This window comes from Enoplosus armatus, chromosome 11, assembly GCF_043641665.1.
Source record: "Enoplosus armatus isolate fEnoArm2 chromosome 11, fEnoArm2.hap1, whole genome shotgun sequence".
Taxonomy (NCBI): Eukaryota; Metazoa; Chordata; class Actinopteri; order Centrarchiformes; family Enoplosidae; genus Enoplosus; species Enoplosus armatus.
This window is the reverse complement of record NC_092190.1, coordinates 18541089-18563184: the sequence shown is the minus strand read 5'-3', so window position 1 is coordinate 18563184 and position 22096 is coordinate 18541089. Positions and strand designations below refer to the sequence as shown.

Genomic DNA, 22096 nt, shown 5'->3' with positions numbered 1-22096 from the left:
CATTGGCAGTTTCCAGCAGATATGACTTCCTCTTTGATTGGTTTCCCTGTCACCTATGATCTTTCACTCTCCCTTTGTGAAACATGTTTTAAATATAATAGATATAATATAACCTCTGCACGGTTGCTGTGGGCCAAGTCGTATAATCTCCAGAAGGCAATTAATTATCACTTTGATTAATGTTGGCTCCATTTTATTTACAATGCCTGGAGAAAGAAGACCTTGCATATTCATCTAAGGAATTTGGCACAGCTCATTATCGTGGATTATGTATTGATAGAAAGGGGAATTAGATCAGCTTTGCCCTGCAAACAGAAGACGGGATTGGAATGTATTCTGCCTTCTTAAATGATAGCCAGGGCTGCAATAACCTGTGAAAAAAAATCCTTTTATATAGGATGATATGCACTGAGCAAAGCCATAGAGGATTAAAATAAAAGCACAAGAAATTCATGGTGTGAAGCCATCAGTACTTTGGTTTCACTGTGAATATTTTGGGAATTATACGCAGGAATTTATTATCTTAAGAAAAAGGCAAGGTAATACATTACACTCTTGTCCTCTAGAAATATAAAACCGTTGGTGCCACTGATGGCCTCTCTCCTCCCTGCTCTGCCTCGGTCAGGGAGATGTAATCACTGCATCTTCAGGGCCTGTGGGGAGGAGGGGAGGGAAGGTGGCCTTGGACTGCAATACCCAGAGTTTAGAAGCAGGCATCGGTTTATCCGCTCAGCCACCGGCCTCACGGGACTGGACAGCTCACGACAGTTATTCAGGGAGCTGGGAAAACAGCCTGCCTTCAGGAACGGCTAAAGAAAACCAAGCAAAATGGCAATTCTCCAATTGTGTGCAGTTCAAGCAAACGTTTTCTGCTCAATAAAGAGTCAAACATTTGCTGTGTTATGGGGCCAAACTGCATCTTGTGCGGTGACAGTTACACTGGAAGTAGGGCCATCACATTCTTAGTTTGGGCATCATACTCACAAGGACGTCTAAATGTCGAGGCTATCTTGGGACATACAGATCTGCTGTTTGCTGTGCATTTGAGATAAAGTGGGACAGCCATAATTCACTTTCTGTAAATATCTTTTCTAGTATAATTTTATAAAAACTGTTGGTGCTAATGGCTGTCAGCATGCAGCTCTCTCCTTGTATTGATGCTACACGCTTGCAAACACTCTTAGAACTTAAATCCTTCATGAATCCTTCAGGAAAGGATTTCATGGACTTTTGGCTCGTTTCAGTAGTGCTGCCATGAGGAGCTTTGTGAATCTGGTGGACGAGGAGACCAGTGAATCCTTTGATTGAATTGTCACTCCCAGAGGAAAAGACAATAAAAAGGGTCAGCAGCAGACTTCAAAAACATGGTCACAGACGCTGTGTTTCATGGCTGTAGCTTGGATCGACCCAATCAACACCGATGTTGATCTCGATGTCCTCGAGGCACAGGGGAGGAGAACCGTTCAAAGACAGCTCTCTCTGGGGTTCTTCCATTCATTCCCCTTCGACGACAGGGGAGGGCATGTCTCCGCATGCCTTCCTCTAAAGTCCTCAGATTGTTTATACTGAGCTCATCAGTGTCCTACAGAGAGTTTGCTACTGAGTATATTTTACTTACTGACTTCTTGTGCAGCTCTTGCCCCGTGAATAATAATGGCATCTAGGCGATGTCTTCATGAAGTATCTCTTCTTGGGATGTCATTGGTATAGTTAGTAAAACTGGTGAAGGCATTTAACCGAACATGCTGTCTTTATATGTTCAGTTTCTACTTCTGTTTTTCTTAGAAGGTAGTGAATATATTAAATTAAATTTATCAGGTGCTCAGAAACCCCATATCGGGTTAATTCATTTAAAATTGCCATAGCAATTTTATATGGTGACAATATGCCAGTGTGGGGTTTAAGCTTCTTTTGCTGCTGCTTATCATTATTGGAGTATATGTGACAGTTAATCATGATGTAGATTTTAGATCATATTGTCCAGTACCATTTATTTGTTGGCCTGTGTGTATTGTGTATACATTCACTGCAATGTGAGAAGCAGTATGCACTATATATAGCGATGCAGACAATAATCTTTAATCTTTACCACACCTTAAGCTTAGTTTATTTGACATAGTCATGATCTTCTCGCAACCGTAACCCACCGTTGTTGTCATGCACAGTTATTGTAGAAAGCATGAATTTTAATTATCGATGCTCTTGTCTGGTGAGAAGGTTGGTATAGAGCAGCTTTTTGTTTGTTTGTCTGTAAGTTGTTTTGGCTCTGCATGTAGTTACAGTCAGATCCTTTGACAATCACAGCTAGATTCCTCTAACCATACTCGACCAATAAACTTAATTCATATTCTGAAGTGCATTTTGTAGATGTTAAACTCACATTGCCATTTAAACATTTGGAAGTAGCTGACAAAGCCTCTGGAAACACTTAGAAGTGCAGAGAATATTTGATCTGTCTGTCTGTGATGAAGCTGCAGTAACTATAGTCAGTGTATTTCAGGTTGCCTATCAACTTCCTGCAGGGTATTTTATCTGGCAAGTCCCATATTGAAATAAATGTATCACAAATGTGTCTGGTTCCCATGAGAATTGGCGCCAGTAGGATGGAGGTTTAGGGGGTAATGTAGCGTAGCACCTTGCTATTGAGCTGAAGGACAGGGCCTTTTGCATTACATAATGTTTATTTTCCTTTCCTCTCCATCTCTCCCTCCCTGCTGACATGTAAATCTTCTGTTGACTCATCAAAAAAACCTCAAACATGTCATTGTTACAGATGCAGCATTCGAGCATCACTTCTGCATATTGTGAGAATTACTTAAAGAGCTCGGCCCTTTAAATGTCTGTGAAGCCATTAAATCTGCATGATTCTGCATTTCACATAGCTGTCTTCTGTTATGATTTGCCCAAGTTATTAGAAAGCTCACAGGTTATGTTGTCATCACACTATCTCTACAGCAGTTAATGTGACTGTAAGTGTTAGTGCAGCAGAGTTAATTGGATGTCATGTTTGGTTCCTCAGCCCTGCATCTGACGCCAGGATTTGATTTGAGATCAAATGCGCCATGTTGTCCTGTGCAATCAACGTATTTAACCTGCCACACACGTATCTTGTTTGCAGGCACCATAATCGACTGTTTTTTGCAGCAGGAGGAGTAAGGCTTTGATATAAGACTTTTAATTTACTGTTTTTCACCCTCTCCCTCCTTTACATTTGGAACAGAACTCATGTACACATCCTCAGGCTTGTGCCATCTGTTTAACCAGTAGTTTCAGTAGGCAGGGAACAGACAACAAATATTGTGTGTCTGTGTGCTTAGAAACATTCATTCCCATGAAGGCAATGTATACTTTTACGTCTGTGTGATTAAGTCTCTTCTGTCAAAATGTCATAGTTGTATAAAATAAAAGTCATCCTCTTTGCCCTTAACACATCATTTGCTCATATTCAGTCCTCTGCTTGCTGTATAGCCCATTTCTGCAGTTTAACACGTTTCCGTATGTCTGAGCGTTTGTCTAAGGTGAAACCATTAGTGTGAGAATGAATTTCGTAGCTTCAATCTTGCACCCGCACCATGTCAAGAGTGTGACGCACTGGGAGGAGCACATTACTGCTTTGTCTTTGCTCTCACAGCCCCCATCTCAACAGTTAAGCTGCCCTGACACATTCTCCCTTTTGTACCTCCTCATATACTCGTATGAGTATTGTAAAGGACAGTGTCCCGGCTTGTCACCTGAAGAAAAAGAAAACATACTTTAGAACTTGACATGCTTGCTGTCATGGACCCAGTGTGACATTTAAGTACTAAAGTCTACATTATCTCCCTGCTGCTGCAGCAGAGAACAAAGCATCACAGTGGCATGAGCTTTAACTCAGAGCAAATACAGTGACATATACTTACCATGACACCCAATGAGAATAATAGCCTGTAACATCACTATGATGAGTGCTGCTCATCTCACAGTTAAACAGTAGCCAGGACTTGACTCCTAATGAGCATGAATCAGTGACATTGGCCTGTATTTATTTATTTATTAATCATAAATAATGGACAGTGTAATAGATAGTGAAAGGAATGAGCTAATGCCTTCTCTTATAGCCACTCTATAAACATGGTCATAGTCCAATGATTATTTCAAGGGAGCTGGGTTAGTGCCAGAGGATATTTAGAGAAAAATACATGTCCTCCCACTGTGTGTGTATTATACTCTAACCATGGTCCTCATTAAAGATTCCTTCAAGCCCCCCCCCCCCAAAAAAAAGACTTATTTACTCGCTTATGATCATTTGATTTACACTATAGGCCAGCACACCATTTTGAGGCCTGAAACTCATTACATAGTGTGGAATATAAATAAAGGCAAAGGTCCAGGCTTTTCACTAAACCTATTTAATGGAGGAACCCAAGGTGGGATAAAAGAGCTGATTTTATTTGAAAGTCACATGGTTAGTTCAGTGTCATCGACTTACACAATTCAAACCACAGTTTGAAGTTCTCCTTGTCCTGCCTTGACCACAGATGTGGCCATACACAAACCAAAGCAGCTTGCAGATTTCCACCTAAATTCATTAGAAATTATTACAATAGAAATACTGTTTAATGTTTTGTTAGTTGGTGCCTGTATCTGCAGCTGTGGTTAACATTTCGTTAGGTTTATAACTACTTGGTTTAGGTTTGGTCACATATCATGGTTTGGGCTAAACAAATATCCTTGTATGAGAGGTCACTCACAGTGACGAACCAACTGATCATTTAACTATGCAGTTCACACTCAGCTGTATGGAAGGGTTTCAGCACCAAACAGCAGAGAGAAAGTTAGTGACTAGCTTGTGAATATAGTGGGCCATTTAGCAGTTAAAGAGCCAGATATTTCCATTGGTGGAAGTTGGAGTTAGTAGAGATCGAAACAGAGCTAAAAGGAGAGAGATTACTGGACTTACATTCATCAGGTTGCCAGCAACACGACTCCAAATGAATGCTAATGTTGCTCCATGTTGGCTGGATCCGTAAATATGCTATATGCTAGCATGTTTGCCACAAAAAGTTTACAAGATGATATGTCAATATTGTGTTTAATGCTGCTTTTAGGTTTTCAAGATTGGTCTTAGTTAAATGAAACCACTGACAGTCGGTAGAAGACGACAGGATATGGTCTACAGTCTCTTGTATTAAAGTTACATGCTTTGTACAGAGGACAGTCTCCTTGTTTTGTACAAAAACAAATGCATTCTTAAGCTCAGCTGAAGCTGATATGCAGTCTGAGCCTATTTGAACATTTGTTATACATAGCCATCAGCTTAATGTGTAGCTTTTCAATTTGCAATGCATGTTGACAACACGACGACATAATGACATGATGAAAAAATAATTCAGTTCAGGCAAACCCATACATCAGAATCTCATTGCATCAATGACATTCATTTTGATTATTGCATATACTGTGTATTTATTTTTTGGGATGAAAGAATGCTAGCATTAAATACTACACTGTATATTATACTCCTAATGAGATCATTTTTCTCAGTGAATATTGGTTTTAGCCTCTCTGAGTACAATATATTGTATGTATTATTCATTTGAAGCTGGCCCCACAACAATTAGATTGGAACATTTGCATAATGGTTGGTCACAAAAGTATCTCTATTGACTAATTATGTCGCTGTTTTCCAAATAATGATAAATTTGCCTTTTTGCTGTTTTTTTGTATAGTGTTTCAGTGTTTCAGCTTTACTGCATTGTCCCGAGGCTGCTCATTCGTCTCTGAGGACTGATGTATTGATTCTTTATTATACAGTAGAGCCCGGTTGTCACAGATGCCAACACTCAGCTTCATTCCACTGAACAGCAGCGACATTTTTCCTCTCTTTCTTATAGATTTGATTGAGTACTCAGTATAATTTACAGCAACTAATAAGCTATGTGAAACAGTGGAAACGAGGTGTCGGAGGGGCTCTGTACATATTACCTTTATGATTTTGCCCTTATTTACCCTAACCAGTGCATGTAACATGTAACAAATACTACTGATTTCAATTTCTAGAGGTGGCACCAAATTTGTCATGGTCACTCAGACATCATATCTACACATGTCCACCAAATGTGGTTGCAATATCACAAAGTGTTCAGGAGATATGACATTTTTTGTAACATAACCGCTGCCCACAGCATTTGAGCAAACTTTGAGGGCCACCTATAGCAAAACTGTATGGATTATCAAAAATCCCCAAAAAGTTTTTCCGGCTTGGTCCAGAGATGCTCTTCACCAAATTTGGTGACGATTGCTCAAAATGTGTAGGAGATGTAGTGAAAAAACTGATTTGTGTCGGAGACTTGAGGTTCAAAAGTCACAGGCCAAAACATAAAGTTACAGTAACACGTGCAGTAATGTAGGTACATTTTTTAGTAATGGAAAGATTCAAATGTGAAATTCAGTAATCTTGTTACATTTCCTGATCCCAGTAATGCTGCTATATTATCAATTTGGGGGGTCGCTTGGGACTTCTCTGTGTTACAAGAAGTTGGATGGGAGGGTGAATTGCGTCTCTGTCTTGTCTCAGTGGAGAGACTGGTCGAAGGCACCTGAATAAAAAATAGTACTGTAATGTAAGTATTCTAACTTCTGCTGTTCAGTAATTAACCAAGTAATGTAATTACCTTTCCAAAAATGGCCTATTATAGTAATGGGCAAGTGAATACATTTTTTAAGTAAATTACCCAACGTTGCTAGCAAGTTGGATTTGAAATTAAACATACTTTTAGTCTTTAAGGGTCAACAGTGTAGTAGCCAATGCAATACAATACAGAAACACAATGATCCTTAGCATACAGACAAGGCAACCAAGGGAGCTTTTAGAACCAAACATTTGTTCTTGATTAGCCAGGTCAGTTCAGCCTCAGTCCAAGTCAGCATGTGTTTCGTGTGCTGAAGACCAGACTGAAGGTGTAAAGCTGAACTGAAGATGGCTGCAGTACAGGCCTGGCAGAGCATCACCAAATGCTGGTCATGCGTATTCATAGACCTGCAAAGGCATACACATTTTCCCACCAGGGAGTTGTTCTGCTCATACTGTGCCATCGGCTGCTTCTCAGCAGTTCCATGTGATTAGTTAGGAGTCAAATTACTTGTCCTGTTGATGCTGAGAAAGGAGGCAAGACCTATTCATAGTACCTTTGACATGCTTCTCTTTCTCTGAGCGTATTGAAAATTACAACATTTAATCCTGTGGTCATACAGTGAGTTTATTTGTGGAAACACTTCACAATATGGGACACAAAAATGTGACCAGTTAGTAAGGAACAAGAGAGGAACAAATCAGGAACATCCTGATCATTAATGAATCGTTAATGAGTAGTTCTTGAATAACTGAATAGAGGATTATATAGTAGATAAGAGTTACTAGAGAACAGACTGGGAGATACTATATTACGTTGTGTTACCTTGTTTATTTCACTGTCTGCAAAGAATCTCAGTCCTTGGGAGGGTTCTGACTTGTGGAAAATATTGCCTTTACGTCTGGGGTCGGACCAATACAGCAAAATAAGCTCTTTTGGCTGAGTACATCATTTCAAAAGCCAAGGATATAAAGGTCACACAGGAAAATAATTATTTTGAAGAGCCCACCATGTTAAGAACACTGCCCCTTTTTAAAAGCAGAACATGCTGGAGAGAGCTGCAGTTTACAATTCGTGAAATGTGGCTGTAATGTTACTAAACTCTTCTCTTGTTTACCCCATTGCACTTTATCTGGGCGCATTTGAGCAGTTCACACTGTTGGAAGTCTCAGCCACATGCTCTGGATGACGCATGTTGTGCATGACAAGTAGCAAGATAAGTAGTGCACCGCCACACATCCAGAATTTGTCCAAGGATTTGTTTGCCTTTTAGATACGAACACAGAGCTGGGTACAAACAGCCCATGTACTCAAATCAAGCTGAGCTCATTATTGGGAAAATGGCTCACCAGCAGTACTGTTACATGACAATCATGAATATATCATCCCTTTTACATCAGTTATTCAAGTTAAGCCACAGCATCACAGAACCCAGACATCTTATAATCAGAAACATCCTCAAGCTTTAAGCATGGCAATAATAATGACCTTACAACATGCAAAGGTGAAGAGTTCGCTATTTTCCATGAGTTCTTGATGCTTCAACACATACACAAATACACGCACAAAGAGGCACACAAGCAGAATAACTGAAATATTCATGCCCTTTACACTTTATATTTGTTCTTCCACTCCAGTGACACAGCTTATGAGCCCAGAGGTTAATGTTCTGACACCATCTTCTTTGTCATGGTTTGTTTTTATAAACTGCTCGCCCATGAATGTTGTGAAAGTTAACACTTCTGGAGCTACAAGTTCACATCATTTGTCTTACAAAAACACACGTTTGAATATGCTGTATAACTTTCAGTTTATGCATATGTAACTCGAACCAAACCACAGAACGTGCAATAATGACTGCTATTTTCATTGTGGAACTGACAAAATGTGTACAATTTTTTTCTCCGCACTGTTGTGAAAGGGGTAAAATAAATTATATTATCTATGATGTACCCAGGTGAATTTGTTATGGCACATAAGGCAATATGTCAAAAGGTTTGTCATTACTGGTACTACAGGCAAAGTAGCTGCACCGAAGCACAGAGCAGCGAGAGAAAGCTATTGCTGTCTCTGCTGTTTATGACATTTTGGCTTAGGTTCAGATTCATGATTTTGCACTGTCATCATGCTCATGATTAGATTAGTGATTTATGTAATAATAGTAATAATGAAGTTAGGCTTGGAAAAATGTAGTGCATACAGTAACTAATGTCAGTGTAATTGTAGGATTCATCACAAAAGAGCCTTTTATAAAGCCATTATGGGAAGTCCACATCGATGTTGCCTCAGGTCATGCATCAGGATGCTACTTTGATCATTAACTTTAACCATAAATTAAGAAAATGAATTATTTCTTAGGGATATGATGAATCCCTATACATATAAGTTCAAGGAGCTTCCCCTGCTGATAGGTTTTCATTATTAGGATTTCATTATTCCGCACAAATTGGCATTGGCTCAGATTAACATGATTATCATAATGAACATAGCTGCTGAAATTCCCTCCTAGAAGCTAGAAGCCTCTCATTTTACATTAAATAGAGGTATTAGTTTGGCCCTGCTGATTCCTCCTCTTTCAATCCTCAAAGTATGCAAATAGCACAATTTTTAATCAACATGTCCTAAAATCTAAATCTTGCTTGCTGCCCCTAAAGTCTGCAGTGTTCATTAAACCCACAATGCAAACCTGTTGATATGTGTTCATCCTTGAAGCTGACCTGCCGTACCACAAAATGATTTCTTAGAATTCTTTGCTGCAAATTATGTTTTACATATGAAGCTCATATTCAGTGCAATTAAAACACAAATATGAGTAATATATGTTCAGTATTTAGACTAGATGGGATTGTTTTACTTAAATTCTTAGTTGTGTTACTGTAAAATAGGCATGAATAAATATTGATGCTGAAATGTTTCCCGCTTTACCTGAATAAGCATATCACACTTATAATTTTCTTTTACCAGGGGAACGTCTGCCTTCCACTCAAGGTGTTATGATTAAACTGGTATTTCATTTCTGGACATTATTCATTTATCAAACCATTACTGGGACTGTGCAGTTTTCATCTAAAATAATTGGAGATTTATACATCAAGAATTGCCTAATACAACAGGCACCTACTACAGTTTATGTTTTCAACATGTTTTCTTTTGATTTAACTCCCCTATCTGTCTGTCTGTCTGTTTTCCACACAAATTACTACCAATTATTGCGATAGATAGATTTTGCTTATTTTAAAACATCCACAGACACTGAGATGACTAGAAGCAACACATAGACTGCACCAGTTTATATTGAGATTGTCTTATTTTTCTTTTCATACTTTCAAGAAATGCAGTTATGAAATAGCCAACCTTTCAGTGCAACACATACTGTAGTAATAGTATTTGCTGCTGAAGATGCTCATCTCACAGCTCATCATCCCTAATGGCCTCTGGGGAGTTGTAATCACTTTTTGTTGATTTGTCTAATTTTTCTCTGCTAAAACAGAACATATTCCTTTTAACAAGACATTCCAGCTTTGGTCAAACTGTGTGCACTGCATATTGCTTCAGAGGGTCTCATGTGAACTGATGAGGCACATACAGTATGCATGAGGGTTTAAGCGTCGTTCAGCACCTTGGACGCTCCGTATAGCTGTCAGAGGATGTGTTACGTGGCGTAGTGTACTCTCCTGTATATACGACTTTGAGCAATCGTCCAACATAGTACAGTAGTTTGGGAATTGACAGAGGAATTCTGAGCACCTCAGCCGTTGAGAGACCATCTGTGTACCCCTGCATGACAGATCAGAGCCACTGAATATTCATGCACCATCCCTCCCCTTATCACATTAGATTAGAACCCATGTGGCGAGAAAGCAAGGGGAGAGGCTGACAACACTGTTACTTTGTCAGAGACTCTTACAGCTGTGCGTTAAATAGCACATTTGCCAAATGGCCATGTGCTATGGTGTGGCACTGGGTTGAATGTTCTGTGAGAATGTGTCCCTTTTCTGAAGTGAGTGGAATTGTCCTGTGTATTTTGAAACGTACGACAGTTAAACAGGATCTAGCACCTATTTGAATTTTATTCCTAATGTGTGAAATGTATGAAATGTTAGAAGTTTAAAATGGATTTTTCTTTTCCTTTTCATTTTTATAAACAAGATTGCTGACAAAAGTCAAGCGAATAAATGCAGTAGACACACCTTTTCAAGACCATTCTCGATATTCTGAAGATGTCATCCTCAGTGTTTATTTACCGATTGTGGATTAATGATTTAGAAAGCAAGTTAAGCCTTTGTAATATGCATTGTAAATATATATGCTATATATGTGTGATGGATTTACAAATAGGTTTTTGTATACATGAAGCCTGAAAGGAGCACAAATATCAAAAAGTCCCAAAAGGAGCTGGAAGAGAAATGAAGAGTGATGCTTTAAACACATTTTCGGAGCTCAGCAGATGAGGCTGCCAGTTTGCTCATGTATGAAATATGAACTCTCAGAGACAAGGTCACTTACACTCGACTTACTGAAATATGGCATAAAAATAGTGTGCATCACTGGTGCTTGAAGAGATAGCCAAGAAATATTCATTAAAGAAGAAGATCTCTTGCTGCCCTTTTTAAAGCAATAAAAGCGCTTGGGAGGAGAAAATAATATGAGTCATTATTGTGTCAATACAGGCGCACACCTACTTGTCCACATATCCCTTCTGTAAATCAGCAAGGGATGGCAGCCCTCTTTGTAATAGCCACATTCATAGCGGCATCTCTTAACGTACAAAGTGAATGCCGTGAATTAAGTATCCACCCAGTCAGGATGGTCCAAGTGTGCTTGATGTGAGTTCCTAAGGGTGGGAGATCTCTGGGTTGTTACAGATCCCATCACGTGGGTGATAAATCTCCCCATTAAGAGGCTGCAACGGCACATTGGTAATTGATATCAGTGTAGTTAAGGTGGAGATGTGACACATTTACAGTGATGGCGCACTGGTCAGCTGTGTTTTATGTGCTCCCGTGGCTGCCACATGAATGAGGGTCACCTATGTGCCTCATGAATCCTTAAACAGCTGCTCTCCGCTGTTTGCCTGGCTGGCACAGGGAGTCGGGCAGTTTGTTATAGGGGTTCACCAGCGTGGCTGCAGAGCAGTGTGGTGAACATCTGCTATGTGTAAAGAACAATGCTGTGTATAAATACATTTGCATATGCATAGGCTCCTCTGCCTCCTATAAATGAGGTCTTGAAGTATCAGCACTTTGAGAAGGCACTCAAAAAAATACTGGGAGAATGAGTTTACCTGCAAAACATATGACTGATAATGACAATGAAATATGTAAATATGTATAAATTTATTTCACATATGGTTTTCATTCTCACACTAAGTGCTACTACATATGCTGGAAAAAAAGCTAATGTGGCTCTGATGTAGTATATGAATTATTAATGTTGAAACAAACGGAGATAACGTTTTTTTGTCTCTTTAGGTGCACAGGAGGTGGTGATCAGATGTCCCCTCAATCACATACAATGCATCGGGACAAAAAAATGTATCCATTTCAACAAACTCTGCAATGGGGCTAAAGACTGTGAGGATGGCTACGATGAAGGAGTTCACTGTCGAGGTAAGAGTTAATGATGCTTTCATATCCTGACTCTTTTCGCCTTGGGTTTAGAATACATATATTAATAAGTATTCTCATTATTATGTTAATTAATCTGATTGTGCTCATCCTATTTGGATTATTAAGATTGTGAAATGTATTTTAAACATTAAATCTGTATTACATTTGTAAAATATATAGCTGTGGAAAATGCTTTACTTTTATTCTCTGTTAATGTGCTTTGCATAAGATATTCATTATTCCAAACTTCTATCAAGTAAGTTTGAGCTAAAGCGTGATTTTCATTGATTATCACAGTTAAAGGATCATTATCACATTCACATAGATAAGTACTGTTTAATCTGTCCTTTGCAACACTTAAATTCAACTCTTAATGCATGATGGTTGATAATAAAATGCTAATTCAGGAAATGGTGACTTCAGCTGGCACTTTTTAACTTTTGTTTTTGAACTGGTTGCCAAGGTTACCTCTCATCATCCTTACTGTCAGAACAGACAAGAGACACAGTGGGACAGTAGCACCAGGTGTTGTGTTGTACACAAGTTTTCGTTGTTGCTCTCATTCTTAGCAACTATACCAAGCTGCTATGGACACCTGGCTTCTCGTGATTGCTGCTATCTTGGCACAACAGTGGCCCTGTCTGGCAGGAACCACGACCTTTTTTGACCTGTAAGACAGTTAAAGTCATGCTGGGCTTTGTCTCTGTGTGAGTGCTAGATGCAAGGATATGGTAGCCTCTGATTCACAGCTGTGGAAAGTCCAAAAGCCTGTTTGTTGGCACAGAGCAGAAATCTCTTGCTCCAGCATTTCACTACCTAGCTGCACTATTGCTTGCATTGATGCATTTACATGGTAGATTGCCTGGGACCAGAATTAATGGATTTGAATCAATATTGATTGAGGGGGGTAGACATTAACAATACGCAACATGTCTGTTTTGATTTAGAAATTGCCATTTAAGTTTATAGATCACCTAAAAATGGATACATCTAGGATAAATGATGTGTTTATACAGCCCAGGCTACATCCAGAGAAACTGTAACAGCAATAGCATACATTTGATACCCTGCAGGGTTAATGCCTTGTGGTCTGTTCTGGATAAGAGGTCTGCAAACCTGGTTCAAATACTGGGTTCATATCATGTCAGGTTTAATGAAAATGCAAAACGCCACCTGAGAGAAATGCTCGAGTCAGCCCATGTAACACACAGGGAGTGTTTGCAGGCTCAGATGTCTCCCATTCCTTGTGCCATACTGATAAAGTGTGTCAACACAGGCAGAAAAATGGCAGTTAACCCACTGATGCTGGAAGGACAAGGTAATACAAATCTAAATCATCAACTGCTATTTCAGCCACCTGGTTCAACTCTATACATTCATGGGAAGAGGTCCTTCACACATCCAGCAGTACGAAGTAGCCGTCATGACAATACGTTCATACTGCTAGCAACTTGATAATTATTCTCTCTATTACAGATCCCCCAAAAGGAAACTGATTAGACCCTATTCTAATATACTGCTAGCATACAATTAAACTATAACAGCAGTCCCAAGCCTCCCCTCGCTGTATCTTACATGGAGCACAAATTATTTTTTTTCTTTTGAATGTGTCTTTATTTTGGAGGCAAATCAAAAGCACAAAGACTTCCTGGAACCTGGTCCAAAAGTAAATCAGTGCAACTTGCAACTTGAAAGTAAAGAAAGACAGACTGGGTGCAGGAAAATAACAGGGCACTCATTGCACAAAACCCTTTTTTTTTTCTTGCTTTACAGTCCAACCTGGTATTGAATATCAACATCAATAATAACGATCATTGAATTATTGAATCATGAATTATATTACGCTTCATCAGAAATAGAATTCATGTATCTCCAATCAGTACTTGCTATATTGTTACTTTGTATATACTGTATATGTAGTTAAATAAATGAGCTACCATATGGCTCTCTTCAGATTTGTTGTCTTTTCAAGTTCTATATGCTTTTGTAAACATGAATATCTTTGAAAAGACATTCTATATGCCACACTACTTCATTGTTGGTATAATGCATTAGGTATTTTTCACAAGTCGATTTATAGACTATGATTTCAAGACCTCCAATCTCCACTTAAAAAAAAACATTGTTTTTCTCTGTAAGTTAAAATGCAATGAGTTAAATGAAGAATAGAGCCACACTTGAATTACAAATAAATCCAGAGGCATCTATGCTCTCTTATGCATCAGCTTCATTTGGATGTACCGCTTTTCATTTTACATGTTTTGTTCAAAGTGTCAAGGTTAGAATGGAGAACAGATCTACTGCATTTTTCATCCTGCGTCTGTTTCTTTCACTGTAACTTTCTGACAGCTTTCTGTTTCACGGCAGTATTACATAATAATTCCATCTAAAATGGGACTGCAAAATCTCTGTAGAAAACATTCAAAATATTTTCATGAAAATTGAGAAATTAATTGTTTTTATTGTTCATATTTTATTCCAATAAGTACCATGTCATGCACAAATGCAATTCTACTTGTATTTGAAAAATTGGCTGCCAAAACTCCCAACAGCATCTGCTTTTTTATTCACTTTCCATTGTCATACCTGATAAATAGCCTTGCTATGGCCTTGTATAGACTTTAAGAGAGTTTACCTTATCACTGATTTAACTACGGTATGTTGACCTTGCACATTGTCTGACCTTTTACATTACTGCCGTAGCTTCCACACTGCCTTAACCTTGTGAACGGCATACATCCACTTGTCTATCTGTTGTCACTTCACACATCCCTAACATTCAACACCTCTGTGTTCTAAGTCCCTGTGATCTCTGACTGCACTGAGCTGCTTGACTTCTTTGCCTAAAGCAGCAGAAAGATTGATTCTGTTTCAGGGAATAAATTAGTTAGAAAAATTGAAGTTGTTTTCTATCTACACATTTTGTTTTACTTCTTGTTAAAGTTAACACATAGCTGTCTCTCTGAGTTTGTGTGGCGCCGACCTTCTGCTTAAGTTCACTCAGGGACGCGTACTGTACAGTATGCTTAGTTCCACATGGACAGAGCAAACTCATTGGGAAGCAGGAGAGATTGAGGTCACCAAACAGAAGTTTTAGGAAACCAGCTGGGTCTCTTACAAAACTTTTTTTCCCTCCCTTTCTTGCCCACCTCTTATGAATATACATGCTGAACATCCCGAGAGGCCTTGATATGAAGGTGCCCAGATGGAAAACCACCAAACTCTTTTTGTTCACCTTCAGGAAACTTGCTCATTCTTAATCGCATGCTCATGGCTGTTGCTGTGGGATCTCCAGTCTCTACTGCTTGTATTGTGGAAGACAAATGTCAGACTTAAAAAAAAAAACACAGTTTGGCTTCAGACTTCATATGTTATCTTTAGGGCAGTCCCTGTAAGTGAACACAAACACATTACTTCAAATGAACATGGTGAATAAAAGGAACAGTCTGGAGCTGCTCAGAAACTGAATTTGGAGACTTTGTCAAGCCATATGTCTTGGCATTAGGTCTCTCCTACAATAATTTAGAAATTAAAGTTTAATTCTGATGCCAGTATTAATCCATGTCTGTTCAAACAGTTTACTCAATGCTTTCACTTTTGCACCAAAATGTGCTACATATTATTATTTTCTTTTGTGTGGGAACAAACCATGTTGACAAAATAATTATATAAAATACAATATTTGTCAGTACTAAGCTCTTGGGTTTGCATTCTGCTTTTTTGAAACAGTGATGTTTGAATGTTGCTGGAGATGACAGCACATTTACAGCAGTGTCATCAAAGATCACTGATAGATTGACGCCAACTGCTGTCACTTTGCTGTCTCAAAGTGATTGCAAGCAATGCAGCCTTGACTATATATAGTGCAGGAAATTACATAACTGATGAAAACACTTCATCTGCTATTCATTTCCACGGCAGTTGGGTTATAGTCTTACTTATTGTATGAGAACAGCCTTAAAATTTAAACAGGTTATGGTTTGATTAAATTTAGATCCTCGTTCAGTCATTTTTTTACTCCATCAGACCAACATTTGAGCGCCAGTTATTGAATGTCATCCTCTTCATATTGCTTCTTCTGACTTTGGTTTCCCCCAGTAAGTAATATTCTGATAGTGGCAATCATTTTAACTGAGACTGTCTACTGACTGTCTATTTTTCTACAAACAAATGTGTGCCATCAGAATAAGCCATATATGCTATTTAGCTATATACAGTATGTGCCATAAATATGACAAATTTACATACAAGATTCTACATATGGCTTTAAACACTTGAATGCTGAGACTTGCATATCATAACTGGATCATCAGCATTAAGTTTTACAAGTCAAATAGAGGTGATAAAAACATCATACCTTGGCTCCATTTTCATGGCAGTATGAATATTGGCATAAGAAGAGCTATGACATTGTTTTCATGACCTCCCAATACAGTGCTTTGCCCATTTATATGGTATTTGTGTGCCCTTCTCAGTGCACATGCAATTGAATTGGAGTTGCATGTAAATTGTAGCACAACACTCTTCAATGAAATGATGACGTGCAAATTCACATTAAAAATACTTATACTTTCTCTTACGATTATAGCAAGAAATACCAGAAATACAAATTCCAAATCATATTGCATTTACTGGACACAAGCTCTGGAGTGAGAACACATGTCAGTGTCATGGAAATATAGACGTGTCTTTGCCTTCCCATGAGAAGAAAGTTCCTGGGCTATACTACACAGATATATACTCTATGTTCTTTCAGTATATTTAAGGGAAAAAGCTCTTCTGCTGTGATGAGTTTTCAATATATTATTTCCTGTGCTAGACTACAAGAATAAAGATCATTTCGTATACTATCATATACTCTCTACATACTATTGAGCTGCCTTAGTTTTCATAGCACAAAGCCTTAATCAACAAGCATTTAAGCATTTATTGATTTTGTATAGCAGTTGATACTGCTGGGTTGTCCTCTGTATCTTCTCTTCATCTAAACTGAAATGCAGTGAGTGAATGTTTAATTCAAATAACAGAATCGGGTGAGCAGTTATACATGTAAAAGGTGACTGCTAATATGAGAACGACATGCAGTTCACAACATCTTTCACTGCTACTGACATTTAGTCAACACATTAATAAGTACTCTGGTATTTTCATCTCTGACTAAGCTCGACCCAAACCATTACATTCATCATTAATAACCTCATTTAGTAATAGCTCGTGGTTACTTGACATTTACTGCAGAATCAGTCATCATTTGTTGATGATGAAGTGTGGAGCAGGAAAAAAATGCTACTCACACAGAAACAGGTCAATTGGAATATCAAAAATGGCACACAATAGATATAATTCATGCTTTGTTAACCTTCCAGCAGTAAAAGAGTGAGGCCTGTGAAGCTAGTTCAGACAGCTCGAGTTGCACTGCAAAAATCAAAATGGGACTGGGGCTTGACTCACACACTGTATACACATATCCAGAGCCCTACTCTCATATAGTGTTCTGTTTAAGCTGTCACGCATGTGCTCGCTCTCTCATTGTCAATGAAAGGGCTGCTTCACTGCGCACAATACAACCATAGCTGCCACAGTTATTGCTGGCACTCACTATTCCATTTCATCCCCCTACAGGCTCTGGTTCTGAGGTTTTCCCCCAGTGGAGAAGTTTGTTGCTCCCTGATCTCTCTTCTCTCTCTCTTTGTGCTAAGCTTTCAAGTGTGTTCCTTTAGGGAAAAATGGATCAGTGTTCTCTATCTAATATCTACTTTGTTTAAATTTGTTTCACGTGAGCTGTCTGAATGAACTGTAATGCTCTCCATGTGCTTCGACGATTGTTACAATTTGTGGATTTCAATCAGAAAAGTACACTACTGCTATTGTAGGTAGATGTATATTGTATACTTACTATGATACTTGTAAATAAATCATAATTTAGATGTTGACCCTTTACCCCTAAGAAGTCAAAGAGTTTAGTGTCATGGTTTGACTGGAGTAAAGTTAGTAGTTGAGTAAAAGTTACGTGAAATCGCATGTTTGAAAGAGTGCAATTGCCAAATCATAAGACCTGCAATTTACATAATTAACTGTGTCTTAACAAGCTGTAGCAAGTGAAAGTTTAAGCTTAAGCCAGTTAATTTCACTCTCTATAATGACCGTACTTAGTCTACAGTCGAAGCAAATTGACTCAGCTGCAGCTAATTTCATTAATTTTGTAAGTGGGCAAAACAACAAAGAAACTCTTGGCTGTTGTTGGTAAATATGCTCTATGCATGCTGATGTCTGTATTATTGACTCAAAGACATTGATTGATTCGGTGGAAGAAGAAACACTATCAGATCATATCGTTTTTTATATTTGGCTTTGTGTTTTTATTGTTCCTAAATGACCAACAGAGTCTTTTTCATATAAACGATCAATCTGAATCTCTCAGTTAAACTTTTAAGCACATCGTATCATCATTTTAAGCTTATCAACAGTGCAGTGCTGTCAACAGTATCATTAGGAGTTGTCAGGCTGATATCATAATATTGTCAGACATGATTTGCCAGCAGTTGTGACTGGCCGACTATGCAGCTGGCCACTTTTTAAGCGTCATGATTAAATTTGAGTAATGTCAAGTACAACTATTATATCTAAATGAATGTGGGCTAAATTGGTCAAAGTTTCTTGAACACCAGGCACATTTGCTTAGATGTTCTGACTTTGACTGAATTAAAAAATAAAGAGAGAACCACGTGAGTATCTCAACAGCAAGAAACTGCATTATTTTATCAGATTTAGTTCACGTAGAAACAAGATAAGTTGGTGATGATACTTGTCTTTTAACTATGTAGACTACCAATACAGGCCTGTTGTTAAATTTGTAGAAAACTATTGGAATTGGAATATTGATCAGAAAAACAGCAAAGCGTTTTTTTTCTCAAATCGTTCAGCCCTACCGCAAGCCCATAGTTTGAGTTACACTAAACACCTTAAAGATTTCACTGATAAGTTTGATTACTGTTTTGTAATGACATATCTATGTGACACCTTTAGAATTCATGTATATGATCCATAATAAATCTTGACTGCAACTATTGACATCACATTTTTTTTCACTTTCAAACAGCCCTGGTTACCCTGAAAAAGAAAATGTGCAATACATCCATATTTGAACTTTCTGAGGCACAAAAAAAAAACTAGTACAAAAACACACTGTTTCTCCTTGTAATTGATAGGAACACAGATTCAACTGTTCATTTGCAGTCACCAGCACAGATGGGATAGCAGTCATCTCCGATACTTTGTTTAAATACAGTGTTAGTGGTCTTGTCCAAAATCCTAATCTTTCATTTGAAGTTTGGCTGCATCCAGACACTGAAAGCATTAAAAGTTAAGCCATTATATCAGTGTTTACTCACACTTATTGAGAATTCGATATTATATGCGGGATACATATTGGCTCTGATCTGCAAAAAACGACTTGTAAAATGAATAAGATGGTTTATGACACAGAAAGGAAAGACGAACACACAAACATCATCCCAAATTGCCTCCTAGAGAGCGTAGTTGGTTGTGATTAAATATGATTGGACTTTCACTGTCAGCCTGTGACAGTCTCACTCACTCCAACAGAAAGTCGTCAGCAAGAATAATCCTCTAAATGGCGCTGAATGTTGATGAGGTGTGGCTTCCTCCCCCAGCGCTCTGCTTTGACAGGATCTCTAATGTATTTGATTCCAAAATATATGGATCTATTTCTGCCACGTAAGGGTAATCTGGACTTTTATGCAGCAATGATTTCCATGTTATAGCACAAATTGTCAAAGGCAATGTGTTTGCCCTCTGCGGAGAACACACTGATTTAAGCTATTTAGGGATTTGAATTATAGTTGCCTTCTGAGTACATTGGCTGTAAAGTAGCAGAAAAAAAAAATCTCATTACTGACATGGAAGTGAGAAGGCATTGACTCCCTGTTTCATCTTATTTGGCAAACACATACCTTAATCATTTTTTATAATAGTCTCTGACTGTGACATTCTGACGTGAGAAATAATTCAGAAAACATCAGTATACATTTTTCTTTATTTCCTTATGATAAAGCCTCTGCAAAATAAACAATGTCATGCACCTTACCTCCCACCCTCTGTCTCTGAACAACATTCAATTATCTCACTTGATTAACTTTTCATTATGACAACTCAAACAAACAAACCCTTTTCTCCAGGGTGAAGGAGCCTGTGATAAGTGATGCTCTTGTTCCGAAATGACTAACTATGAATACAGCTCAATGATTTTTTTAGTGTTTCTCAGTAGGTTGAAAATGTGCTGCCAACCAGCCTCACAGACTGTAACATATTAGCATATTTATTAAATTTTTGCCCCTCTAATGGATGGAACATTTACAGTTAGTAGGCAAAGTGATCGCTCTCCTCTCTCCGGTGGTACTCTGCAATGTGCTATCCTTTTTAGTGTATTATTCTACCTCACTGCAGTCACTTTCCCAGAGAAGATGAGGTTGTAATTTCCAATAGTGTTTTATTTCCTACTTCCTACTTCCAATACAGATCCATCTGATGATTTAAAGGTAATTTCTGAGGGATTTGTCAAAGTATTACATGTTTTAAACTCATCTCATTTTTACTTTTTAACTTGACGCTCCAAGTCTTGTTATATTGGTAACACTGGTTAGGAGTGACTCCCAGGCCCCACTACACACTATAAAAGACACAGCAGACACTGGCAATCAATATTTCATGCATCTTACTTTGTTGTTCCACAGTCTGGCAAGATATTGTCACTCATATCATTACTCTCTCTAATATGAGGAAACAATCTGGTGTCATCAAATCCTATTACAGCGGATTTTCTTCCTCAGGAGTGGTTAGAATTAAAATTTCATTGTTTGCTGGAAGATTTCGACACCCACACCCATGATGTTTCTTCCAATATTTAAGGGCATGTCAGAAGCCTGGCAGTGCACCAGTTCTCAAATCCCTCAGCGAATTGTGCTTTGAGGGATTAACAACATTTACTGTCACATTTGAGCCCTAGTTTGAGCTACAGGATTACATTTTTTGAAAACTACATGTATATAAGCATGTATCTCTCAATTTCTTGGGAAAATCGTACCTTCTAGACCATTCGGACAGCTCCATGTCACATCAAAGCTGACACACTTAAGCTTCTCAGATAACTTTCTAAAGCCTTGTCAATAAATTGTGTCACTGCAATCATTGCAGATCTTATACAAATAATATTTCGCTGCACACACTTCTGGAAACTCTTGAAGGTTTGAACCCCAGGGAATTTATGACCCAATTCATCGTTGTGGAATCAATCTTGTCACTCCTGCCACCCAGAGGATACCAACCACAGCTACAGATCGGGTTAAGCTCCTAATTTATGGGTAGGAAAACCACTCATTAAAGGTCCTTGAGCCAGCCATGGGTATACCTTATGTGTTGGGTTTGCATCTTAATTTGGTCCCACATTAATTACAGGCCTTGACTGCAAACAGAGTTTTGGGGGAAAGGCTGGCTATTCAGAGACAAAGGCCATGGCTATCCCTAAAGGGAAGGCATAATTAGGCCAGATGGGGCAATCTGACTGTTAGCCTTGGGTTAGTCTTTTCTTGCCCATGGTGAGGCTTCTTGTTTGTATTGGCAGAGGAACAGTGTCACACTCGCCATTCATACTCTACCATCTGTGTGTCTGAAAGTGGAAGGTCTGAGAAACTTCTGCTGAAATGGTCTGCTATATAGATGTGTGACTCTTTGTTTGAGTGATGCTGTGGAGTGAATTTTATGTCCCACATAGAAAGAAATTCAAGGCTACTGTAGTTTTTCAAGGATGTGAATAAAACTACAAATTTTAAGTTGAACTCGAATTTGAATTATCTTCGC

The 22096-nt window shown here is 38.4% G+C and overlaps 1 protein-coding gene across 1 annotated transcript in view; it reads left to right on the top strand.

The window, feature by feature from the left end:
• Positions 1 to 22096, top strand: part of lrp1bb (low density lipoprotein receptor-related protein 1Bb) — a 219538-nt gene that overhangs the window by 61983 nt on the left and 135459 nt on the right. The window contains exon 3 of the mRNA XM_070914847.1: positions 12083 to 12220. Coding sequence (XP_070770948.1) covers positions 12083 to 12220 — 138 coding nt within the window. The remainder of the gene's footprint in view (positions 1 to 12082; positions 12221 to 22096) is intronic.